An 18,552-nucleotide genomic window follows, 5' to 3' on the forward strand; every position below is an offset into this window, starting at 1 on the left:
AGTACCTGACACGTACACAGTGCTTTAAGATTTACAAAACATTTTGGAGAAGTTATCTTCAACCTTACAAGAGGTATGTCATCATTCCTACAGATATTATCGAGCTCATTTTACAGATGAGAAAACTGGGGATTAGAGAGGTTTAGTGACTTACCCAAGGACACAGAGCTAGTAAAAGTCAGAGCAGAATTCTAACTCATCTTGGAATCCAAGTTCAGCATTTTTACATTATCCCTCAGCATATACAGTACTATTGTACTAATAAGAGAAAAAATAAGAATAAAAGATATTACTTACTGAAAATGAATTTTCCAGTGTTGAAAAGAAAATTGGACATAAGCACCCAATAAACTATCATGGCTCCAATGAGAGATACCAGGGAGAACAGCAGACCAGACCACTGACCAAAGGAGCCAAAATAATATTTGCAAACATCTGGAAATTCCCAGTTAGTGGTATCTAATGAAGCTAGACAAAGGAAAAAAGTAAGATGGACAAATTAAGTCAAATATTTCCTATTGACATAGTAGTTCTTATCCCTAAAGTATCTCAAAATGCTTATCAAAAGATTGGGTTATTCTCCATTGGAAAGGTTTATTTCAATAGACCTCCTTTAAAGAATAATCTCTTATATCTGGTTAAAGTATACAAGTCCTGACCAGCTTTTCCACTTTGAAAGGCATATAGTGTTTAATAAGCTGATGTACACGATGTATCCCAGAATTAGTTCACTTATTGAAATTTTGTTATTTCTGTAATGAAATACAGCAGCTATTCAAGAGATGCTTAACAACACTATGCAGGCCAATGTTTTGGGAACAGAAACTAGCAATGAAACCTATAAAATTTATAAGCTGGACAGAGTTTGGTGAGAACACTCCTGGTAAAGGGGCCTGAAACAGTTATCCACAATCAAGACATCAATTTAATAAGAAGTCTCTTCTAGTTTCAGTTCTAAGTAAATATTATTCCTAAGGAAAGTCAAGGGGTAGGGGCAGCTAGGTGGCACAGTGAGTAGAGCACTGGCCCTGGAGTCAGGAGGACCTGAGTTCAAATCCAGCCTCAGACACTTGAAACACTTGCTAGCTATGTGACCTTGGGCAAGTCACTTAACCCCAATTGCGTTCCCTTCTCCCTCCCTCCCACCCCCCCCCCCAAAAAAAACAAACCCAGAAAGTCAAGGGGTAGAATCTAGTGAATTATAATAATGGAAGAACCTGGGTATTTCTAAGTAGTTTCTTGTTTGTCTTGTTCTGATAGCTGTGCTTAACTCTCATAAATATGCCCTTATCATGGAAGGGGGAGGGGATGGAAGGAGGGAGGAACAGAATTTGGAATTCAAACCTTTAAATAAAAATGTCAAAAAACTGTAAAAATAAATAAATAAGCCCTTAGAAATACTTCTATCCTTGCAAAAGCACCCAGAGGCAAATAAATTAGTAAATATATTCAATTATCTATATAGTATAAAATGATCGATTCAGGTCCAACTCACATTTCAAACTGAAAGGGACAAAAAGAATAAATTCAGCAGTCTTAGGATATGAAAACTTAATAAATATTAGGTGACAATTCTGTTACTGTAAAAGAATATTAAAATTAACTGGCCTTCAGTCCTACCCACAAAATCTAGGCAAAACGTGAAACCAAAAACCACATGGCATTTATTTATAGTTTCCTTAGAACTGTGAAAGGAGGCCCCAACCAGCTAGTAAATAACTTGGTTATCAAAAGAGAGTGTCTGTGAAGGGCTACGTAAACCTTAATATGTGAACTATTACTATTACAATCATCATCATAATAGTCGCATTGGATTTTTCAGATGTTGTTTGGCCAAGGTGTCAAGTATCCCATCAGATGCTGTTTGGTAATACTACTGTCGGTGAGGCTGGATTCTTACTGCAAAAAAAAGGCACAGCCTTAGACCCCTTAATTTTCTACATGTGTGTAAACTACTTTCAAGCTCAATCTAAATCTTATTAATTTCTCTTCCTACTAAAGGGGCTCCCATTATTGTAAAAAAAAAAATCTCTCAAACTGAGAATGGGCCTCAAGAAGCTGGGGAGCTTAGTTAGAGAAGGGCCAGAATGAAATAAAATAGCTCCAGGCTTTTAGTTTATTCTTGTAGAATCCAGTAAATGTATATTTTGGCCTAAACATTTTGGGAACAAGAAAAAATAGTCTAAAAAACCTACAAGGAAGGAGTATCAAAATTCAGTGACATTCAAAGAAACGTTTTTGTTGCATTTTTCCCAATACTTCTCTAGTCGTTATTTCTACTTCTAAGAGAGGCCCCTCCAAAATTATATGAAGCATTTGTAGAACTAAAAAACTCACCCTCAATGGACAAAAATATAAACCCTGTAAATATACTTCAATATATGGCATGTCATCCCTAACTTTAAGATTCTTTTGAATGGCAAATTGCATCAAAAATGACTGCATTTTGCAAACAGCCATATACTACTGTATTGAAGATTTCCATGGAACAAAAGTCTTTTTTCTTCAGGGTAGGGGGTGGTGTGTTTTGGGTTCATAGTGTTTCATGTTCTACTATCAGATATGATCCCTATGTCCTCTGAATTTTACTAACTGCTTTTTTTGTTGTGTTTATAAGTAAAAATCTCTAGGGGAATAGTTATTGGAAAAACTATGTTATAAAAAGCATCAATTAAACATTTAAAAAAATAAAATGTAGGTGACTTAAAAATCTAAAAAAAATAAGTAAAAATAAAAGTTAATGATTGCACAATGAGAGGCAAGGGAACTTTAGGGACAAGGGACATCATCAATAAATGCTTAATGACTGATCAACATCCACATCAGTAATCTATTTCAATGAGTCAGATTCTTACGTATCATTGTCCGTGATTTTACTACTCTGTAGCAGCAATAAAGTGTTAAAAGACCCATCAGAATGATGATACAGATTCCAGTGGTAAATCCAGCCTGTGTAAACACAAAAATGTTTTTACTCGTAAAATACAGTGCAAAACACATTGTCAGATGAGCATGAAACTATTTGTACAATTATAAGAGAAAAAACAAAACTATAAATCTCCAAGAAATATCACATGGATCCATGATTATATAACCCCAGCATCATTAAAAATGTCCAGGAACTGCAAACTGGCGAAGATTCCAAAAACAGGGATTAGTTGCTGTTGCAGGGATGGGCACACTAGTGTAGTGTTGGTGAAATGAATTAGTACAATAATTTGGGAAAGTAATTTGGAATTATGCAAATAAAGAGACTAAAACATCCATACCTTTTAACCCAGAGATTTCAGTACTAGGTTTTGCCCCAAGAGGCCACTGTTAAGAAGAAACTCCCTATATACTCCAAAATATTTACAACAGCACTTTTTTGTATAGTAAAGAATGGAAAATAAAGTGGATGCCCATCAACTAGAACCAGAGGTGGGAGACCTGCAGCCTCGAGGCCACATGTGGCTTTCTAGGCCTTGGGTGTGACCTTTTGACTGAGTCCAAGTTTTACAGAACAAATCCTTTTATTAAGGGGATTTGTTCTGTGAAGTTTGGATTCAGTCAAAGGGCTGCAACTGAGGACCTGGAGGCCCACATGTGGCCTTCAAGGAAGCAGGTTCCCCACCCCTGGAACAAACTGTGGTATATGAACGTAATGGAATATTACTGTGCTGTAAGAAATGAAGAATATGAATAGAGAAACAATGAAAGAGCTACATGAATTTAATACAGATCAAAGTAAGGCGGGCCGAGAAAACAATATACACAATGAGGACAATAGTATAAATGGTACAAGCACAAAAAAAAAAAATCAAAAGTGAATGTTGTAAAGTAACAAAGAACAAACATGGCTTCAAGAGATACAAGAACATAACCTATCTCACACCTCTGTAGAAGTGAGAGGTCCACACGTATTGGAACTTACAAATATTTTCAGACTTTTTAAAAAATGTCTACCAGTTTTGCTGACTTTTTTTCCTTTAAAAATATTATTTGTTGGGGCAGCTAGGTGGTGCGGTGGCAGAGCACCAGCCCTGGAGTCAGGAGGACCTGGGTTAAAATCTGGCCTCAGACACATGACACACTTACTAGCTGTGTGACCTTGGGCAAGTCACTTAACCCCAATTGCCCTGCCTTCTCCCCTCCAAAAAATAAAAAATATTATTTGTTAGAGAGCACACACACACACACCTCAAAAGATATCCACTTAAAAATGTATTTTTAAAAATGCCCAGGAACCCTTGGAAGAACTGAATTATCACTGATAATCACTGATTAACCAGTTTTATTAAAAGTTTATCATGCAAAGTTAATAAAATTTCTACTGCAACTCTTAAGATGCAAATAAAAAAAAATACTTTTTAGGAAAAAGGTGACAGAAAAATTACCTTACCTGTTTTACTGCCCATGGAATACTTAGTATAGATGTTCCCATCATAGTATTCCAAATCATGAAACTGAAAAAAGCAGAGAAATGGCAATAAGAAACTCAAACTTGGCTCTGTAGGTTATCATAGTTAGAAGTGGTGTTAACAGAAATTAGCCTGGTTGTAGAATCAGGAAAATCTGAGTTCAAATGCTCCCTCTCAACACCTTGTTGCAACAATTCAGCTAGCAGTTGTTGTGGGGGCGAAAGACCAACACAAGCCCAACAACAAGAATGCTGCCAGCATAGGTTCTTTTGATCTGCTTTAGTAAGGAAAGCAATGTTAAGGGGTTAACAATCTTACTTTAATCCAACATATACATATAAACTCACTTAGTTCAGGAGGAAAAGCCAGCAACCTGAACCTCAGAGCAAATACAAACAAGTTACAAACACACACAATATAAACAGACCAGAGCACAATTCATAAGAAACCATCAACATCTGGGTTGACAAGCTGGGAGGCTCTTAGAGTGGCTGCCCAGAATCCCACGCCAACACTCCTCCAGGAGTGAGAACCTCAAGCAAATAGCTCTGTTCTCTCTTTTTATACAGTCTTTAGACATCATCAAACATCATCTGAGAGACCAGAACTTAAGCACCTACTATTGGCTCTGGTCTTAGCAACTTCCCCACATCGGCTTAGCACCTAGTAACTAGGGGTTTGGGCTTTGGGCTTTGCACTTAGTAAAGCTCCATCAAAGAAAATGAATTAATTTAGCATTCTAAAACAGTAAAAAATGCCCCAACTTAATTAATATTACACACCTCCTGGTTATGATAACCACAGACAGTGTCCTAACTTCTCAGTTAATAGATCTGGACAAAATGATAGATCTGCACAAAACAAACACACTACTTTCATTCCCACACAATTTAAATAACTCTCTATAAAACAGCTGTACGTACATTGTGACCAAACTGGTGTTTTTACCATAACCATCAGTGTAGCACTCCACTTTAAAGGCAGAACCCAGTGGACTGTATACATAGAGATCTTCAGGGGCTGGAAGCACATGATCGGGTGCAATCTGGCGAGCAGATGAACAGAACAAAATAAATGTGAGCAGTCCAGGAGCCACAGTGCCATGAGACTTCTTTATTTTGTAGCAGAATACCTGAACACTGTCCAGTATATTGTTCACAAATAGATGACATGCAGTCCTGTCCAGACAAAAATATTCTTTTTCAAGTTAAATGGGAGAACCTATTTTAATGAGAAGCATGGTTCTAGAGAAATCAGGGTACACATAATATATAGTATATAGAGAGTATATAATACATACATATATAGTGAACATACAGCATATGCATATATAGTATGTGCGTGTATATATATGTAGTGTGTGTAGTCAACATTTACCTGGAATCCAACCCCCTGGAACTTTCAACTGGTTGGATTTTCTTTTTCTTCATTTTTATGAAGAAAAAACTAACAAGGGATTAATTTTTTTTAAAGCAATTATAAAGCCTTCTTCTAGAAGGCCTAGCTCAACATCTATTTGGTCCTCTATCTTTTCTATCTACAGCAGGGTACAATGACAACTAAAGTTCATAATAATACTGTGGCACAAGATTCTGAGCTGCCTTCAGAATCACTGAAAAGGAAGAAACTGCACTTGGTATGGTTCTGGGTTTTGGTCTACTTAATTTGTATTCTAATACTCTGAAAAGTAGTTATCTCTCTCTCACTATAAAACCACTTTATATACATATATATCTATACTATATATATGTAATATTTCCCAGTTAAAGTATTAAATTAACCAGAGCATCCTATTTTGAGCGGACGTTTACTATAACTTACATAAAAGAACTATCTCAACCTATAATGATATAGTTATTTCAATGAAGCTTATTTTTTTCCAGCAATCCCCTTGATGAAAAGGACATATTTTTTTCCTGCTATCCTCTGTTCTATTTTGAAGGAAGTATTAAAGGCAAATCTAAAATGCTACATGAATTTAAAAAAAAAACTATACAAATACACAACAGGGGAAGCAAAGGCTAGAAAGCCATTTATGTGAAAAAAGAACAGGAGGGCAGGAGAGGGGAACTGATGCGTCCATAGAGACATGGAACTCCAAGAAGCTGATGTGAATTTGGACTGGATTAGCGAAGCATATTAACCTCTGGAGGGAAGAAACAATACTATATGTGAACTCTCCTCCCGTTAAAACCCTCTGCAGCATGATGCTCAGTTCTGGATGCCACATGCAGAGAAAGGAGAAAATTGACAAACTAGACCACATCCAGATAAGGTTTATCAGGATAGTGAAGAGAAGTGGGAAAATGTCACAAATCATCTGAAGCAACTGAAGAAATAGTTAGCTTAGAGAAGAGAAGGTTTGGGAGACAGGATAGTCTTCAAATACTCGAGAGAGTTGTCATGGAGAAAAGGGATGATTTGTCTTCCTTGGCCTTGGGGTGCCAAGTTAGCAAAAATCAGTGAAATTATATTGGAGGTGAATTTTGGCTTAATAAAAGCATACTTTTCCCAAAAGTTAGAGCTGTACCAAAATATGATCTAGTACTTTTGGAAGAAATAAGCTCCTGGTCTATAGAGAGCTTCAAACAGGTCACATGACCATTTGTCAGGGATGCTATAAAGAAGATTCATGTAGCTTTGAGAGGAAATTGAAATGACCTCTCAAGTCCCTTCTAGTTTTAAGATTCTGTGATTCTTTATAAAAATGTAATGCCTTGAGGTCAAATAGTCTCTCCCAAATAAGCAATCATGGATACAGGGACTTGCTAGGTGAAATCAACCAACAAGTATATATTAAATGTTTGCTATCTGTCTGGCACTGTGTTAGCATAGCAATGGGGAAAAACATACAATGTATGGTTAATGCCCTAAAAAGCTTATGACATGGTTAGGGACATGTCATCAGTACATTAGGGCAAAATAAGTCTAGCAAGGTATGATGATAGGACAAAGGACCAATCAGGCCAACATGTGTGTTAGAGACTCTCTGAAGAGGTTATTTCTTCCTCCATAGGGGAGTGAGGCCTAGTATGGCCAGAACCAGATTAAAATGAAACTAGGAAATGTTTAACTAAATAAAAACAGAATACAACACAGATGATATCTACTAATTTGTAGTTTTTAAGTCCATATTTTAGAGGGATCTGTTCCTATTTGAGTTTGACACCACCGATCTAGATTGTATACAATTGTGAACTTTCCCAACTGCCTTCTCTTCGGTTATCAGGGTAATAGAAAAATGTTTTTATTTCAAAGAATTACACACACAGAGGCAGCTAGGTGGTGCAGTGAGTAGAGCACTGGTCCTGGAATCAGGAGGACCTGAGTTCAGATCTGACCTCAGACACTTGACACACTTACTAGCTGTGTGACCTTGGGCAAGTCGCTTAACCCCAACTGCCCTGCCTTCCCCACTTCAAAAACAAACAACAAAAAAAGAATTACACACACACACACACACACACACACACACACACACACACGCACATGTGCTTTCACTGTCCATCACCTAGCTGCCCAGCTACACCTGGGGGAAGTGGTGACATGTCAGGAGCAGGAGCAGCAGATGCTGGGTCCCTAAGAATGCTCTCTCCAAGAGACCCTATGGGTGTGCCTGTGCCAGCAGTAGTGGGATCCTGGAACATGTCCGTCAGGCTCTTGGGCTCTCCAAACCCAATAATATACAAAATAATTAGGAGATGAAGAAAGTATAAGTGGGTATAGACTACAGATATATAGAATAGAGACTAAGAATTTCAAAGGATGAAGAGATCCATGAGAACTAGAGTGTGAGAAGCTGACTCCTCTGAAGCATGGCAGCAGGTAGCTATGTGTTCTGCTATTTACATTATCTGGTAAAAAAAGGTGTGTCTAGGACACCACGACTGAGAGAACTCGGCAAACCGCTTCTCTGGGAGGCAGACGCTGTGAGAGTGGGTCAGATGGTTGCCTCTCCCCCACCATTCTTGGACCTGGGAAGTGCTGCTTCTAGCCACAGAATGAAAGAACACTAAACTTGGCAGGTAGGAAACTGACTGTACCAGCCTGTGAACTGAGTAGGGGAGAAGAAGGCAGTCTGGGACAGGACTAGAGAAGAAGGAGCAGAAGAAACTGATGTGGGGTGGTGGGAGAAATGGAAAGCTTGAGCACAAAGACAAGGATGCTGCAGTTGCTTTGAGGAAAGTCCAGGGCATGTCACCAGCCAGATCCATAATTTTATTCATTATTTTAAAGTAAAAATTTAAGGGAAAGAGGGAGAAATTACACAAGTAAAAATATAACCAAATGTCACTGTTCTGTAATATATTTCACACTTAACATTTCTCACAACCTTGGAAAATGTACTTAGCTCTTTATCATCAGTTATTTTGTTTACTCTCTTTCCCAAAGTGGGACTCTGTTAGGGCCAGGCTCTGAGTATTTCTGTAGAGAATGTCTGTGCCTCTATTTGGTACAGATTTGTCTTCTCTGGGATCCTGCTATTACTTTTTCCAGGTACTGAGAGCCAAGTTCTTCCAAGATCTCAGGGGGTGGCTCTTACTGGGAATCTGTAAACTTTCACTGTACGCAAAGCAGTCTGATCGAGATAGAAGTCTGCTTGGGAAATGCAGTCACACATGGGAAAGTTTGTAAAAGCAAGCACACCACAATGTTTCTCTTTGCTTCCTTTGTTAACCAACATGTAACAGGCTTGGTGTACTTAAGTCAAATGGTTTGTTATTACCCCTCTTGGGGTCTACGGCTAATTCAGTTGAAGCTAAATTTTATGCAGTCAGAGCCAGTATATCTTATGAAAAAACTAGAGCCTATTCCTTACAACAGTACCCCCAGGAGGTCCACATTGGCCCTTGAGAGAAGAAACCAATCCTGTCCTGCCTCACAAGGTTCAGGTCACTCTACAATCAGATCAAGTTAAATTGGGGTGCCCAACTCAATTAGCAATATGGAGGCCCAGAAAAATAAAGGAAGAAATGTAGGATCTTCCTTCCCTCAATAATTGTTTTGGTCACCTCTCCACTCTAGCTTAATCTCCACCATCAGAAAAAAAAAAGGTTTGTTGGTGAATTTTTTTCTTTTTAATCCCCAGGCTTTCATATATCATTTAACATACTTAATGTGATTATTCTGTGTAATCTGTGAAAGCTGTGTAACACTTTTAGGTTTCTAAGCCCAAAAAAAAAGACTTTAAATATGTGAAAAGGTGCTAAAAGAAAAAAGTACAGCATATATTCAAATTTTCCCTTGAGTTTTTATCTCTTCCCTCTCCCTCCCCTTTCCCCTACCAAAACAAAACCCTCAAAACTAAGGAAAAAAAAACACGTTCCACAAAATGTGGGGTGGCTCCCTATAGCTTTACAGTTAGGAAAAAAAAAAAGTTACAACTTTAATCAGAACTCTGGTCCTGCAAAGACCCAAGGTACTATTGGGGTTTCAGAAATGACTATTTTCCCAGGATCCCTGGGAATGGAGATGACTTAGATGAAGTTCAGGCTCTCCAGCGCTGCTGCTCTTCAGGGCAGAGGCCAGGGCAGTTTTTAGACAAGAGTGAGTAGAAAAGCTGTTAGCCTTCTCTAATGCTGCCCTTGGCATCTGGCCTGCTCAAAGTTCGACCAGAATGGCAACCATGTGGGAGCTGCCATGGTTTATGCTGTGGCAGATTTACTGTTTGTTTCAATGTATTATCAGAAACTTGGACTTTGCCCCTCACCAGCGCCCGGTCGGAGGGAGATGTGAGTCGGCTGTAGTAATGAATTCGCTTGTTCATGGCAGAGGCATGGTCTGTGACCCTCGGAGTGTCATTAGTCACACTGATGACGTTTGCGGGCTCCACATAAAAAGGCCTGAAAGAGAGAATACACACAAGAAAAAACAGTATTTGCCAAGGTTCCCACGGCTAGAAATTCTGGAAATCAAACATTTCAGAAAAGAACTTACTGGCCTTCCTTTGGGAGGGGCTGCCAGGCACCAGCAAACAGCATTCCCTTCTCACTCTTGGTGGGAAAGGAAAGTATCACAAAGGTACAGTATCTAAATCTACAGAATAGAACTTTTCTATCATAATTCTTTTGCTATAAGTTATACTTTGTTAACTGTTGGGGAATGTAGTGATTGAAGGGACATAGAGAAATGCCCCTGAAACAGTTACTAGGAAGAAGTATGGCAACAGTTAGTCTCTATCACGAAAGTTGGACAGAGTTTTGAATGTTTTCTCAAGAAGCTTTTGGCACCAAATTGGAGAAATAAAATGAAGGAAAGTCCCTTTAATGCAGATCATCGTCTTAAAGATGGGCCAGGACTACTTCCTATGATAAGCAGAAATCATATTTCTTGGCTTGGACACAGGGCCGGGGAGAGACTTCTCAACTGTCTCTCTTGTAATTGCTCTCTCACAATAGCAAGAAATTCAGCGTCAGGATCCTACTGATATTTTGCTTCATTTTTTCCATTTCTTAATTTTATCCCCCTTAAAGAGTCTTTTCCTTGTTATTGCTATGGTAAACTCCCTTTCTAAGTATCCAAAAATATGGTCACCTCTAGCTGAAGTCTTGTCCAACTCTAAAAATCCATGATTCAATGGTCCTCAGATAACCTCTACTGGGTCCTTATTCTACAAAAGGACTGAGTTTCTCTGCTGAAGAATTATCAACTTCCACTGAAATTCAAATCATACTGTCTACTTGGGCTGCTCTACCAGAAAGCATGCCTAATTTTCCACTTATAATTATTCACAGAGCTGAGCAATAAAACTCCTTAAAAACCAAGATTTCCTATCAGCTTTATCCAACTCTCTTATTCTTAAGATTATGAAGGATACCAGGGCCTATATGAACATAACTATGAAACACTTTTCACACGAATAAAATCAGATCTAAATAAATGGAAAAATATCAGTTGCTCATGGTTAGGCCGAGCTAATATAATAAAAATGACAATTTTACCTAAATTAATCTATCTATTCAGTGCCATACCAATCGAACTACCAAAAAATTATTTTACTGAGCTGGACAAAATAATAACAAAATTCATTTGGAAAAACAAGAGGTCTAGAGTATCTAGGGTATTAATGAAAAGACATGCTAGAGAAGGCGGCTTAGCCACACCAGATATTAAACTGTACTACACAGCAGCAGTCATCAAAACTGCCTGGTACTGGTTAAGAAACAGGGGTGTGGATCAGTGGAATAGGATAGGTTAATAAGATGTAGTAGTCAATGACTATAGCAATCTACTCTTTGATAAACCCAAAGAAGCCAGCTTCTGGACTAATAATTCACTATTTCACAAAAACTGTTGGGAAAATTGGAAAATGGTAGGGCAAAAACTGGGCATAGACCAATATCTTACACCATATACCAAAATAAAGTCAAAATGGGTTCATGATTTAGGAGTAAAAGCTGATATTATAAGTAATTTGGGAAAGCAAGGAATAGTTTACTTATCAGATTTATGGAAAAGTAAAGAATTCATGACCCAACAAGAGATAGAGAGCATTACAAAATACAAAATGGATAATTTTGATTATGTCAAATTGAAATGTTTTTGTACAAAAAAAGCCAATGCAACAAGAATTAGGAGGGAAGCAGAAAATTGGGAGAAAATCTTTGCAACTAGTATCTCTGATAAAGGCCTCATTTCTAAAATATACAAGGAACTGAGCCAAATAAATATATAGGAATACAAGCCATTCCCCAATTGAGAAATGGTCAAAGGATATGAACAGGCAGCTTTCAGAGGAAGAAATTAAAGCTATCTATAGGCATATGAAAAAATGCTCTGGATCACTACTGATTAGAGAAATGCAAATCAAAACAACTCTTAGATACCACATCTCTCCTGTCAGATTGGCTAAAATAACAAAACAGGAAAATGATAAATGCTGGAAAGGATGTGGGGAAATTGGAACATTGTTGCATTGCTGGTGGAGTTGTGAGCTGATCCAGCCATTTTGGAGAGCAGTTTGGAACTATGCCCAAAGGGTTATAGATATGTTCATACCCTTTGACCCAGCATTACCACTTCTAGGGTTGTATCCCAAAGAAATCACACAAGCGGGAAAAGGACCCATATGTACAAGGATATTTATAGCAGCTCTTTTTGTGGTAGCCAAGAATTGGAAATCAAAGGGATGCCCATCAATTGGGGAATGGCTGAACAAGCTGTGGTATATGAAGGTGATGGAATACTATTGTGCCATAAGAAACGGGGATGATGCAGACTTCGTCACAACCTGGAAAAACCTACATGACATAATGCTGAGTGAGCGAAGCAGAGCCAGGAGAACATTGTGCACAGCCACAGATATATGGATTCCGTGAGGACCAACCCTGACATACTGCGCTCTTCTCAGCAACCTAAGGTGCAAGGACAACTCCAGGGGACTCACGATGGAGAATGCTATCTTCACCCAGCGAAAGAACTGTGAAGTTTGAATACAGATCGAGGTGCACTACATGCTCGCCTTTTTTGCTTCTCTTTTGTTTTTGGGTTGGTTTTTTTTTGGTTCTGTTTCTTCTTTCTCATGATTCATTCCATTGGTCATAATTCTTCTCCACAACTTGACTAGTGCATAAATTAATTCAATGCGAAGTTATACACGATAGTTATATGAGATTCCATGCCGTCTTGGGGAGGGAGGGGGGATGGAGGGGAGAAAATCTGGAACTCAAAACTATGTAGAACCGTGTGTGGTAAACTAAAAATAAATAAATAAATTTTTAAAAAAGATTATGAAGGATACTTATAATATTTAAAGTGTTTCATCCATTACCGAAAGAGTGATGGTGTGGCTGATGACCACATGTTAAAAGTGGCAGAAAGAAATCTTATGCACATTCAGGGCAGGGGAGATGGTCTTTGAGGTTCCTCCCAATCCAGAGATCCTGTGATTAAATCTAGTCAATACTTAAGCTCCTCAGAACCAAAACATCATACACAGTAACAGAAACGTTGTGCAGTGATCAACTATGACTGACTTAGCTCTCCTCAGCAATACAATGATCCAAGACAATTCCAAAAGGCTCACGCTAGAGAAAAAACTGATGGTGTCTGAATGCAGATCAAAGCATATTATTTTCACTTTTTTCATATTTTTTTCTTTTGTCTTGTTTCTTCTTTCACAACATGACTAGTAAGGAAATACGTTTCACATGACTGTACATGTATAACCTATATCAAATTGCTTAGGGAAGAGAGAGGGGAGGGAAGGAAGGAGAAAAATTTGAAATTGACAATCTTATAAAAAACAAATGTTAAAAACTGTCTTTACCTGTAACTGGAAAACATAAAATACCATTATAAAAAGGGCTTCTGTTCCTTTTGCTGTGTACCCCTATTAATCTCTATGACATTTTCATGCAGTTCTTAACATTCTGCCTGTATTTGTTCTCTAGGTATCTTGGTTCTATTTAATTAGAGTTTGAACTCTTTTTGTGTCTTCCTTTTGTGTCCCCCAAATCATTTAATTTGTTAGGAATTAAACAATAAGTAAAAGCTCAATATGTGTCAAATGAATGCAATGGGCCTATCAACCTCAAAAAGTTATCTTGAGGATGAATGACAGGTGGGCCAGACTCAACAGGCAACTAAGGTAAAACTAAAAGAATTACGCTGGGAAGCCTATTAACTTTCCCAGGCTAGTATATGTATAAAAAAATTCTTTCTCCACTGCACTTTTGACACATGTGGCCTGAAAGAATTCATGCTAACACATTTAAGTTCAGTAGATAGTTTCCTTGCTCCATGGGTCAGGCCTGATATCCAGTGACCTGTTCTCAAATCTCATCTTTTTTGCAACATCAAACAATGCTGACCATGCCCCCTCCTGAAGACTGACTCTGTCCTCCCAGGTCTTTCATGTCATAGCTCTCTACAGAAAAAAAAATCTGACTATGCCACTCTTCTGTTCAAGGAACTTCAGTGGTTCCCTCCTGTCTCTAGGATATAATTAAATACCCTCCAGTTTGGCATTTAAAGTCTTTCATACTCTGGCTCCAACCTACCTTTCCAAGTTTATTGTGCTTTATTTCTCTTCATACATTCAACATTTCAACAAAACCAGCTTATTTGATGTTTGCCAAACTTGGCACATTTCTCACCTCCATGCCTTTCACAGGTTGCCCTCCACTTCTGGAATGTACTCCCTTCTGTACCTCTGCCTCTTAGAGCCTCTAGCTTCCTTCAAGGATAAGTTCATGTACCATGACTCACAAGAAGCCTTTCCTAATCCCCCTCATTATTTGGGCTCCCTTCCTTCTCAAGCTATCATGAGATTGAATAACACGTCTATCTTTATCCTAAAACCAATTCTCTTAACAAGCTTCCCTACCTCTATCTAGGGCACTTCTGTCCTTCCAGTCTCTCAGGTTTATAGCCTCAGCATTGCCCTCCACTCTCCTCACTCTCTCTCACCTCAGATATTTAACCAGCTGCCTTATCTTACCATGCCTACCTCCATCTGTCCTCTTCTCTCTACTCGAATAGCTAACACCACTAGATAGGTTTTCAACGTCTTTCTCCTGAATTACTGTGATAGTCTCTTAATTTAACTTTACCAAGTCTTTCCTCACTCCAACCCATCTTCCACAGAGCTGCTAAAGTGACTTTCTTTTCTTTTTTAAATTTTATTTTAGTTTTCCACATTCACTTTATAAGAGTCTGAGTTCTAGATTTTCTCCCCCTCCTTCTGTTCCCCACTCCTCAAGATGGCAGCTGATACAGGCCACACACGTACAATCATATTAAACATATTTCCACATTAGTCATGTTGTTAAGAAGAATTAGAACCAAAGGGAAAAATCACGAGAAAGAGGAAACAACAATAACAAAAGAAGAAAATAGCTTCCCCCTGCATTTAGACTCCATAGCTCTTTCTCTGGATGAGGACGGCATTTTCCATCATGAGTCTTTTGGAACTATCTTAGATCCTTGTATTGCTGAGAGGAGCTAAGTTAAAGTGATTTTCTTCGAGCACAGATCGGACCATGTCACTTACCTACTCCCACTCCAGTGGTTCCCAATTGCCTCTAGAATACAATACTGTTGGGTTTTTAAAGCCCTTCCCAACATATATTTCCAGCCTCTCTACACATTATTCCCCTTCCTGTACTCTATGGGCCAGCCAAAATGGCCTTCTCTCTGCTTCTTGCACATGGCACTCTATCTTGCTTCTCTGTGCCTGTGCAATGGCCAGTCCATACGCTAAGGGTAGGCTTCCTCTTCACTGTCTCAGAAAATCCATCTCTTCCTTCAAGACTGAACTTAAGAACCACTTTGTATAAGAGGCTTTTTCTGATCCCCCCAAGTGTTAGTGTTCTCCCTTGCATCTAAGAATCTTGTATTTATTTAATACACAGTTTTATATGTACATGTTCTCCACTCCCACCCCCAATTATATAATCACCTTGGGAGCACTGATGATTTCATTCTTGATCTTTGTATTCCCAGACTTTAGCACAGTTCTTGGCACACAGTAGATGCTTAATAAATATGTAATGATTAAGTGTTTATATGTTACACCTGCCTCTTCCCCCTCCTCCAAGAAAGCACGGTTAAGGCAAAGGATTATTTTTCTTTTGTTTCTGAATTCTCAATACCTAGCATAGTACCTTACACACAGCAGGTGTTCAATAAATGCTGATTGGACTAGTCTGGCAAAAAAAGGCATTTTACAAATTCTATTTTATTGATAAGAATTCAGCACTCATCATCTCCTACAAATAAATTTTCAACATAAATTATTCTACTAGATTGGTTTCTATTAGGTCTATGTCTTAGTCACCTATTTTTCTACCAACATAAAGCATGTTAGGAGCCTTTAAACGCAATGAGAAAAGTGCAGATATCCAAATTCCTCTATAATCTACCCATTTTGAAAAGTCTATGGTATAAACATCACCCACTCAGTTGGTCTCAAGCTGCTAAAAAGCTGTCCAGGAAGTGCTAAATTTATTGGTTCTTGACCTTTCACAGAGATGCTGTCACAAATTCAGCTGGCTTGGGAATTGTGAAAATACAGTGTGGCTCTGGAATTTTCCCTTTTTAAGAGTTCTGATGGAGACACTGCATATCTGTATAAGACATATTTTGGAATTCCTTCAAAATGAACTTTCTTTTTAAAAAACACATAATCTAACATATTAAAATATTATTAGAAACAAGTGTTTAGATCCACATCCGGAAGAATGGTGATCTAAATTATACTTCCAACTTAAGTTCATTTTGATTTGAAAAGACTTAGTAACAATTATCATTTTACAGAGTATTAACTAGAAGACCTTTGAGACCCACACTAAATTTCATCTGCTCATATTTTTACATGAAAATATAAAAACATTTATTTCTCTTCAGAATGACAGCATTCTCCAAACTAATCTAGAAAATATGCCAGACTGAGTCCTAATTGGGAAATATAAGAAAAGAATCACTGTGAGTCATTTTTCCAGCCCAGTTTGGCACAGGGACACAGACAGAGATGACTAAGGATACTGGGGATGGGGGTAGTCAGGAGCATATGTAGGAATATTCTAGCACAGGGAGCACCAGGTCAAGAAGAGATCTAGCACCTAGATCTAGCACAAAGAGACCTAAATTTGTAAAGGATGAAGGAATAGGTGTCAACTGGCAGGTCTGTTGCTCACAGACCAGTTCCAGGTCACATATCCAAGAGAGACTGAGGGGGGTGGCCCTTGTCCTACTGGTAGTATTCCATGGTGAGAAGCAGCTGTAGGTGCTAGTTGGTACATCAAACAAAGAGTAAGTTCAGAAGCAAGCAGCAGCAGGTATGTAATTCTACTCCAGGAGCAGTCTTAGTTCCAACTTCTAGTCCAACTGGAAAACTGAAAAGGAAGAGCCAGGGCAGGAATTCAAGACCAAAAGAAAATCTACAGTTCTGTTACCCTGAACTAGCAAAGCCTTCTAGCTGGCTAATAATGGCTAAATCCAGTAGCAATCTACTGGACCTCCAAATGGGACAAAACAAAAGGCATGTGTGTTCAGACCCAAACCCAGGTCAGGAATTTGAAAATCTCAGACCAGAGTGAGGTATGGAGGAGAAGAGAGTGAGACTTTGGCCTGGATAAGACCATTTTGGGAACAATAAAAACTTGCAGGGAAGGAGAAGAAAATGAAAAGATAAGGTATCTTACATAGCAAAAACAATGGACCTGGTGAACAGATAAAGGAGAGATAATTTAAAAATCACTGGAGTACTTGAAAGCCATGATCTGAAAGTGATCCTAGACATATTTTAAAGAAATTATTTTTAAACACATGCCTAGATCTCTTAGAACTAGAGTGAAAAGTAAATATAGAAAGAATCTACCAGTCAGTCACCTCTTGAAAGAAATCCCCAAATGGAAACTTTCAGGAACATTACAGCCAAAATCCAGGGCTTTCAGATTAAAGAAAAAAATTTACAAACAGAAAGAAAGAAATCAAATCCTCGGGAACCACAGTCAAGATCTCAAATAATTTAGAAGCCATTACTATTAAGGAGCAGAGAGCTTGGAATATAACATTCCAGAAGGTAAAGGATATAGACGGTGTAAGAGCGAGCAAAGTGGGACTTTTTACTGTTTTTTCTTTTGGAGTGCTTCTCAGCACTAAGGCAATCAAATGCCTTTAATTGAGTCTTGCCTTTGTTTGTAGGAAGGCCCACATCCTTTTGCTAGTTAGGTCATGAGAGGTGTGAATCCTTGGGAGAGATGTGAAACCCTTGATAGGTGTGAAGTTCTCTGACCCTGAAGAAGTATATATATATATATATATATATATATACTCTGAGGTTTGTTTGGGGCTCACTCATGGAAGAGTGTCCTATGTTTTGACCAGACAAGACTCTGGGTAGCCGCTGGAGCACCCCCCCAGCTTTGAAAACCCAGATGTTGGTGCTTCTCTCTCTGGTAACTGTATGTATTGCTATAGACAGACAGCTAGAAGCCTGTCTGCTGATCTGTGTTATTTTGCTCTGTTTATATTTCTGCTGTAATTTGTTTGTGTTTTCTCTGAAGTTCAGGGTGTTGACTTTTTCCCCTTAAGTAAGTGAATGACATATGTATGCTTAATTAAAATTAGATTGCAAACCCCTTAAAGTTGCTTTCCTTAGAAAAACAGATCAAAGGACCTGTGCTAGCAGCCCTTCTGTGTGCTGGTG

General features: G+C 38.4%; 1 protein-coding gene across 2 annotated transcripts in view; it reads right to left on the reverse strand.

Annotated features, from left to right (window-relative positions):
* Positions 1–18,552, reverse strand: part of SLC38A9 (solute carrier family 38 member 9) — a 99,393-nt gene that overhangs the window by 58,999 nt on the left and 21,842 nt on the right. For both annotated transcript variants that reach the window (XM_036741146.1, XM_036741145.1), the window contains exons 4-8: positions 10,111–10,243; positions 5,324–5,445; positions 4,382–4,445; positions 2,856–2,949; positions 298–468 (exon numbers count right to left, since the gene is read on the reverse strand). In XM_036741146.1, coding sequence (XP_036597041.1) covers positions 298–468; positions 2,856–2,949; positions 4,382–4,445; positions 5,324–5,445; positions 10,111–10,243 — 584 coding nt within the window. The remainder of the gene's footprint in view (positions 1–297; positions 469–2,855; positions 2,950–4,381; positions 4,446–5,323; positions 5,446–10,110; positions 10,244–18,552) is intronic.

This window comes from Trichosurus vulpecula, chromosome 1, assembly GCF_011100635.1.
Source record: "Trichosurus vulpecula isolate mTriVul1 chromosome 1, mTriVul1.pri, whole genome shotgun sequence".
Lineage (NCBI taxonomy): Eukaryota > Metazoa > Chordata > Mammalia > Diprotodontia > Phalangeridae > Trichosurus > Trichosurus vulpecula.